General features: G+C 40.7%; 1 protein-coding gene and 1 long non-coding RNA gene across 2 annotated transcripts; both read right to left on the bottom strand.

The window, feature by feature from the left end:
- Window positions 1-1150: 1150 nt before the first annotated feature.
- Window positions 1151-7042, bottom strand: LOC109313529. The gene is made up of 2 exons (XR_002102075.1): window positions 6849-7042; window positions 1151-5484 (listed from the first exon to the last, which is right to left on the bottom strand). It is a non-coding gene; the product is annotated as an uncharacterized LOC109313529 (long non-coding RNA).
- Window positions 7043-7150: 108 nt separating this feature from the next.
- On the bottom strand, window positions 7151-7513 carry TMEM238 (transmembrane protein 238). The gene has a single exon (XM_019540167.1). It carries the CDS (start codon window positions 7511-7513, stop codon window positions 7151-7153), a length of 363 nt encoding a protein of 120 aa, XP_019395712.1.
- Window positions 7514-7521: the final 8 nt, after the last annotated feature.

Raw genomic sequence — 7521 nt, 5'->3', positions numbered from 1 at the left:
CTGTCTGTCCGGCAGCCCTCAATGGCTTGCCAAAACTCAGTAAGCAGCCCTCCGCCTGAAATAATTCCCCACCCCAGAATAGATAAACTACTGTATTGCAAGGAAATTGTTACAATATGGTTGATGGCTGTTTTTACAACATCTTGTAGACAGAATCAAGCTGAGTTCCTTAACTGTTTCCCATGGGTTTCTCATCGCTTCATTTTAGGGTTTGTCTTTGCTGTAACATGGAATCGTTCTGCAATTAGGTTGGGAGCGACCACGTTCTAAACATGATACTGTGCGTTCTGCCATGGGTAGCTGTCAGAACGATGGAGCTAACACCTTGACCTTTGGTCCTTCTAGAACGATCACACGTAAGGAATTGTAAGGGCAGTGGGGCAAAGTTTGCAGTGCCAGTACACTGATACTTTGATAAAAGAAGTGATTTCAATCATGAGCCTGTCACGCTAGCATGAAGCTGTGTGGCTTTTTGGGAACAGTTGAGAAGCTAGTTTCTAACAATAAAGAGAAGGCTGTAGCAGCTTCCATGTAGCTCCTTTTATCCTGCCATGCCATTTTTAGCACCACTATAGGTTACTCAACTACCAATACTTTGTGACAAGCAAACTGGAAGAAATAAAACATAGTTGAACTTGCAGCATTATTGGTCATTCTGAATCAATTTCTTGCTGCCTCCACAGAAAGTCTAAAATACTTGCATAGAAGTTGCAAACGGGTATCTTTGAATGTAAAGGTTCTTGCCTATACAGTACTAAGTTACAGAATGCAAGCTTTATGAAAGTCCTACATTTCAAAATAATCAAGCTATTAATTTTTTGTTGACTATGGAGGCAAACTTATTTTTTATGGACCATAACTAGTCAACTCCTTTGAAGATTATCTTTCTTTGTTGCAAACTCTTTTAAAATATCCTGTTGACTATTAAAACTATTTTTTACTGGATTCAGTTTCCTAAACTAAAATACAAGGCAGCTTTTAAATTATGACAACCGTTTGTGCTTGTACCCTATGGCTAGATTGTCTGAAAAACATAGTTTTAAATATGCATTTTATTTTAACCATCCAATTCCCTGATTTAAGGTGCTAGCCATGTTGGGTTATTATTCCAATATCAAGTATCATTAAAAACAACAAGAGTTACAAGAAGCAAAGAGAAGCAGTAAGATTTAATACTGAAGAGATGTTTGACTACTATGTGATCTGTCCTGGCAGATAACAAGTTCCGTAATTCAGAATTTGCAAAACAAATATGAACTGCAATTTAAAGTTCTCTCTGATGGCGTAAGTTTTAACATGTTACTGAACTATTTTACATTATTTCAGTCCATCCTAACTAACACTTTATTTTTTTCTCCATGGACCTACTTTAAATTATTGTAGTGATCGTGAAAAAAGTGGTATGAAACACTATTGCAGGGGAGGGTATTTAGGACCTCCTTTTATAGGGGAAAGCACACAAAATTAAGGGGAAAAATAGATAACTAGTAATATCTGACTGAAATCTCATTATACAGTGCAGCAGGTGAGAGCTGCAAACACCCAAATGTATATTTATTAACTGAGCCATAGTGGTGGGGAAGAGATGATACACATTAGCAGTAATGGGTAGATAGAATATTTCATAGAGATAACACATTAACATAGCCAGAGAATTATTTTTATTTAAAATAAGATGGCTATCCAAGTAAGCTAATTGTACAGTCTGTACCAGGGGTGGCCAGAGGTACTCACTCTGGGAGCCACATCCAAAGTTTAAGACCCAGATAGCGGAGGGGCTAAGTGACCCAGAATGGAGGTGACCACCCAGTATGGCTGAACTGCTCTGGCTTTCCCCACGGGGAGCATGCCCCAGGGTAAGCAGCGTGGCTGCAGCCCAGTCAGCCCTGGTGCCTGAGCCAGCAGTCCCAGAGGGAGAGAAAGAGGGAGGAGGGCAGGCTTGGGGCACACTCCCCACTGGGAAAGCCGCAGCAGTGGGAGGTGCCAGGCTGCGCTGTGCCCGGGAGCTGCCACGAGGAGAAGTGAATGGCCAATTTCTGGAGAGCTGCAAGTACCGTGTTGGCAAGACATGGTAGCTGCAAGCTCGTGAGCTGCAGTTTGGCAACCGTGGGTATATACAGTTAAAATTAGCTCCATAGGAACTCTGCTTCTCTTCACTGTTTGAGAAGGCATCTTCATCTTTCTCCATGTGAGAGAAGTGCCAATCCAACATCTTTGGAGAACACCTAGAAAGTCATCAGATTTAAGTGATTTCAGACCAAGGTCCAGGAAAATGGGCCTCCTGTGCAGTTGTGAAATATCTTCCAACTAATGTTTACAGGAGTCCTGTAAATTCAGTCAGGCAATGGCATAAAACCTTATTTTCTTTCCACAGTGACCAAAAATGTCTTGGAAGTCAAATGGTTAACTCTTTAGTATAATTTTCAGCACAGAAAATTATACTTCCATATGCACAATTTTTTTCAACAATATATAAAGACTACAAAATTGAACACTAATTTAAAAATAGACAAATGTCTATAAATTCCCAAACAAAAGCTACATTAAAATGTCGTTTAAAATTGAGAACATACATCAGTCATGAAGATAAAATACATTTTAGGGGGGCTCTAAGTTTTACAGAATAAATAATTAAACTAAATTAAACCAAACCAAAGTAAATGTCAACCAAAGAAATGTATAGGTAAAGCACCTGAACGACCTTTGCCTAGTAGACACCATGCAATAACTGTACAGTTAGGAGTAGTTCCTAATAGTGTTTTTGATCCTAGATTAGATTAAGAAATATTTAAAATGCACACTAGTTTTCTTCCCCTCCTCCACCCTTCCTCACTAGATTACTGTAACGTAAAGTTAAGGTTACTTGGATGCCCTTGATAGTTCCATACCTTGAATGTGTTTAGTTTTCTTTTACATGTAAATTTGATGCTGAATTTTTCTGAGCTTCTGGCACTTGGTCTGGAGATAACACTGACCTTCCTGTGATGCCTTTTAGCCTAAGTTACTGAAGTATTCTCTGAATGTTAACATTGTTTTTTGTCTGTTTTCTTTTTTAAATGAAGGAACTTTCCTGTATATAAACAACAAAACAAACTTGAAGAGACTGTCACATGATTTCTTTTAACTATTTGTGAAATTTATACCTTTATTTATTTACTCTTTAGGGCCCATTCACCAGTTTCCCCATCTCTTAAGCTATGTATCTTTTTACACCCATTTATTTCCCTTTCATCATCTCTGTTGATAAGATCTAACACAGCTAGTAACTTTTGAATATAATAATTTAAGATTTATGATCATTTTTATTGGCCTTTTCTATCTAAAATCTGTTCAACAGATATTGTATAAAACAGCCTTCTTTGGAGAAGCGTATCGAGTTGCTCTCTTTCAGGGAATGACGGCATTTGGGGGTCATCTTGAAAGCGTTTGAGTCAAGCTGCCCTGAAAATAGTAGGGTTTCCAAAGCTTTCAGGAGACAGAATAATTGTATGTATGGAAGAGGACTTATCCTTTTTGTAGCCTTAAATAATAGGAGACAGGTTTGTAGAGACCTTCCTTGAAATGGCTATTAGAGCTGCAGATGTGTTGGCTTGATCACCATTGTGAACCATGAGAGGGGGCAGGTTTTTATAGAACTTCCTATGAAAACTGCTCGTTAACTTAAAATCCTTTTTAAATGTAGCCACTACTTAATATTTCGCACTGATAAGTTCTATTTCAGTATGAGATTGTCAGACTATTTCTGTCCCTAGTAAGTACCAAATATTTTGAGTCAAGTTAGTTAGCAAGTTTATTTCTGAATTCTTAGAAGACCTACTTGGTTCTTGAATTGTAATCGTTTTGGGAGAAGAAAAGCTATATTCTACAAATGTAAAAGCAAAGCTGAATTCAACTATAGAACTGCAAACAGCACTTTTATGATGCTGATTTAAATATATATATATTTGTACAAGAAATAAGATGGACTTTGGCCTCCATTATGAACCACAATTGATAATATATTTACAGCTATTTTAGTTTCCTGCTGCATGTTAATCAGGGACCTCTCTACATGAAATTGTGTATTATCTAATACTAAACAATTTAAATATTTAAGACTGAACCTATCAAATGATCAACCTATATAAGCTGTGATTGATAACATGCCATGTTAAAATAGTCATGTTACAGCTGCAGTTTGCAAATGAATAATCCAGACCTCAGGCACTGGTTGCAAAAGAAGGAAAGGAAGCAAGTTCTCTTCAGGAATGTGGAATAAAAGCAAAATTCTTGCAAATAATTTGAAGAAGGCAGAACAAGAGAGGAAACAACACAGTTTACAGGAAGGTTAATCTGCAGTTTTTGGAACAATGCACATCAGGACACTTTCTTGGAATGTATTTCAGTTTCCTCCTGCTACTTCACAGGAAAACATTTTTGGGTCGCCCTAGAGGTTTGATGGACCAAGAATGGTTTGCTGTGATCCAAATACACAACTTAGATGTGGCAGCCAGAAATTAATGATAAAGCAGCGCAGTGCAGGTAAAAGACACACCCTTATTTGCCAACGATATAAATAAATTGCAGTCAACAAGGAAAATACAAGTAGGGACTTCACAATAGGCAGGGCTGTCAATGTGTAGGGTTTTCAGATACCCTTAGCTACAATTTAGTTTTTACCTCCTTATGAGCTGGTAAAGTATTACCTGACACATTTCTCTGAGTTAGATTTAGTTTGCAGTTTTTGGAATAATACAACATTGGGACAATGTTTCCTGGAATATATTACATGATGAGAATTCCTCTCCATTTCATACTGTTACTTCATGATAAATTGTTCCTATTATCTCAGGTAAAAAGAAATATGGTTAGGACACTAATTAGTGTTGTCCATCTTCAAACAAGATTTAAAATACAAAGTTTGAAAGATCTTGAAAAGGAGCTTATTTAGATATCAGTGATTACACCTTACCAAATAAATCACAAATTGTGTATTTATAATAGTACACAAATATTTTCTCTTTATACTTCTGCATCAGTTATTTCAAAAGGGACCTTAAAACCACCCTTCTAAATGTATTGCACTGCCATAGTAAAGTTCACAGTAATTTCATTTATGTACTTTGGTTACATACTATAACAACTTGGCACCCAAATATTTTAGGTATTTAAAAAAGGTGTTTCTACATTAAGTTCTGCCATTCCTTTTCTATTAAAAACATTGCATAAACAAGTTAAGAAGCGTTACCCACTTTGTTTTCAAATGAGTTGCATGCGATTTTGCAAACTGGTGAGAGAGGGATGTGTTTCACGTGGTTACTGGTAATTATAAAGCAAGTTCTCCAGTCCAATATGGAAAAGTGTAGCAGAGGTGGCGTGGTATGCCTCTTTCAGATTCCATAATGGAAGAATCCTAATCTAGTATAGGGAATCTTCTTTGCATAATCCGCATCATTTTTTCCCCTCCTGAATGGCAGTAATGTCATGTCTCATCTTCTGTGAATCCTGAGGAGAAAAAATAAATAAATAACGAACAGCCACACTCATGCTATTGAAAGGCAACTTATTTCCAAATGTAGCACTTAGTTATTTTAGGCCAGTATAAGTATTTCTAAACCATTTTCGACTGCACTCTGATGGATCCCTTGATCATCTCAGCCAAAGTCTGTCAGATCAGATATTGTGCTGTTTGAAGACTCTAGGTTTGGTGCTAGACGATAACAACAACAACTTAGTCAAAGTTCTTTAAAAGTTCCCTTTCATTTCTGTACTGTAAGGACAAATCTAATGATCTCAGAAATGTAGTTATTAGCTAAAAAGGTATCTATAAGTCTAATAATTTCAGTTTGGGACAAAGTTTAAATGTTAGCCAGAACCAGAACCAGAAAAAACAAGGCATTTGGTAATGAAAGGTCTTAATTACAGTGGTAGTTAATGATAAACTAAATGAAACCAGGTAACCTTTTGCAGCTCCCTTCCTTGTACAGGTGTTGCATAAACTAGCATGAGTTCCCTGTACAGTATCTCAGTACCTACAAAATATCCTCTTGTAATCTGTGAATGCAAGTGCAAGGAGAATAGCAACAGCATTTTTAGCAAACAAGAACTTTTTCTTGTTTCTCTTTCTCGTTCTCCCTGAGAGGGGAGAACATACCTCTCAAAACAATAAAGAAATTAATCTCAAACATACCATGCTGAGGCTTTAAGAAGCTCAACAGTCTGTGCTGTAGTTGCCCGTGTCACAACAAAGTATGTTAGTTTTTCTGAAGTAACATTTTATTCAGCAAATGACAGATTTCCATGGTCACACACACTTCGTTAGCATTGGACAACATTTTTTATCAGGGCTTGAAAGGTGACTTTTGGAAGTGAAAGTTGAGCTGCTAAATCACGTGAGCACTTGCAACTACTTTATCCATTGCATATAGTAGTAAGCTCCTGTAGAAGTTATTAAAGGCTCCTAGTGAGAAATAATGGACTACCACTTATTTACAGCTTGTAAACTCTTGGCTGCAATTGTGCCTCTGGGCCTACTGCAAGAAGCAGATGCCTTATTCAAAGTCACCTTTTCAATTTTGTATTCTGCAGCACAGAAACACTCCAGGTCACTAGACATCTCACCCCCTACGATCATCATGGCTAATGTGTTCAGTCCCTTTGGGGTACCGTCCTGTTTCTATAGCAGATACTCAAGCCGGCACATGGGACAGGTTGGAACTGCATCATCTCACCGGTAGGTCTCTACCAGCGATCTGGGGCAGCGTTTGTACAGTGCCTAGCAGGCTGTACAATAGAGCGCCAACGCTTTTAAGATGTGAAGCACCAGCTCCAAGCAGATGCCAACCCAGCTGCCCTTAGCCCTGGTTTACCAGCCCAGCCTCAAGCAGCAGAAGGCCTGAAGGATCTCGGCTTTCGGGCATCTTTGCCGGTTACTGGAGCAGACAGCTCAGACAGAGGGGTGGGAGCTGGAAACAAGCGACTTAGCTGCAGCCTATTTTGTTGCTAGTCGGCCACTGGTGCTGGTTTGCAGCTACGTGGTTGCCAGGTGCTAGAGCGGGCCGGGCGGGGCCCGCAGGTGCCACCAACCGAGTGAGTCAGCTCATCCCCGCCCGGGCGGCTGTCCCGCGGCTCCCGTCCCGTCCCGTCCCGTCCCGCTCACCTGCGGCGCGGCTCAGACGGGCGGGCTGCGGGCGGGCTGCAGCTCCACGGCCGGGGCCGGGCGGGGCCCGGAGGAGAAGCGCCGGCTGAGCCCCCGCGCCAGCCTCCGCAGCAGCGTGTCCCCGCCGTCCTTGGGCGGCGCCAGCCCCACGTCGTCGCGCAGCTCGGCCGGCGGCACCTCCTGGTTGCCCGCGTACCAGAAGACCCACCAGATGAGGCTGAGGAAGATGCCGATGCTGCCCGCGTAGATGAGCAGGTCCGAGAAGAAGACGTCGGCGAAGACCCCGCTCAGCAGCACGGCCAAGCCCAGCGCGTCGAAGGCGAGCGCCAGCCAGAAGGCGACCACGCAGCGGCCCAGCCCGCCGGGGGCCGCCATCCCCACCT

Source organism: Crocodylus porosus, unplaced genomic scaffold (assembly GCF_001723895.1).
Source record: "Crocodylus porosus isolate Cpor-Errol unplaced genomic scaffold, CroPor_comp1, whole genome shotgun sequence".
Classification (NCBI taxonomy): Eukaryota; Metazoa; Chordata; order Crocodylia; family Crocodylidae; genus Crocodylus; species Crocodylus porosus.
This window is presented reverse-complemented; position numbering and strand designations above follow the sequence as displayed.

What these genes read in the sequence shown, in the direction of transcription:
- TMEM238 (XM_019540167.1), bottom strand. Translation starts at nt 7,513, where the DNA reads ATGGCGGCCCCCGGCGGGCTGGGCCGCTGCGTGGTCGCCTTCTGGCTG.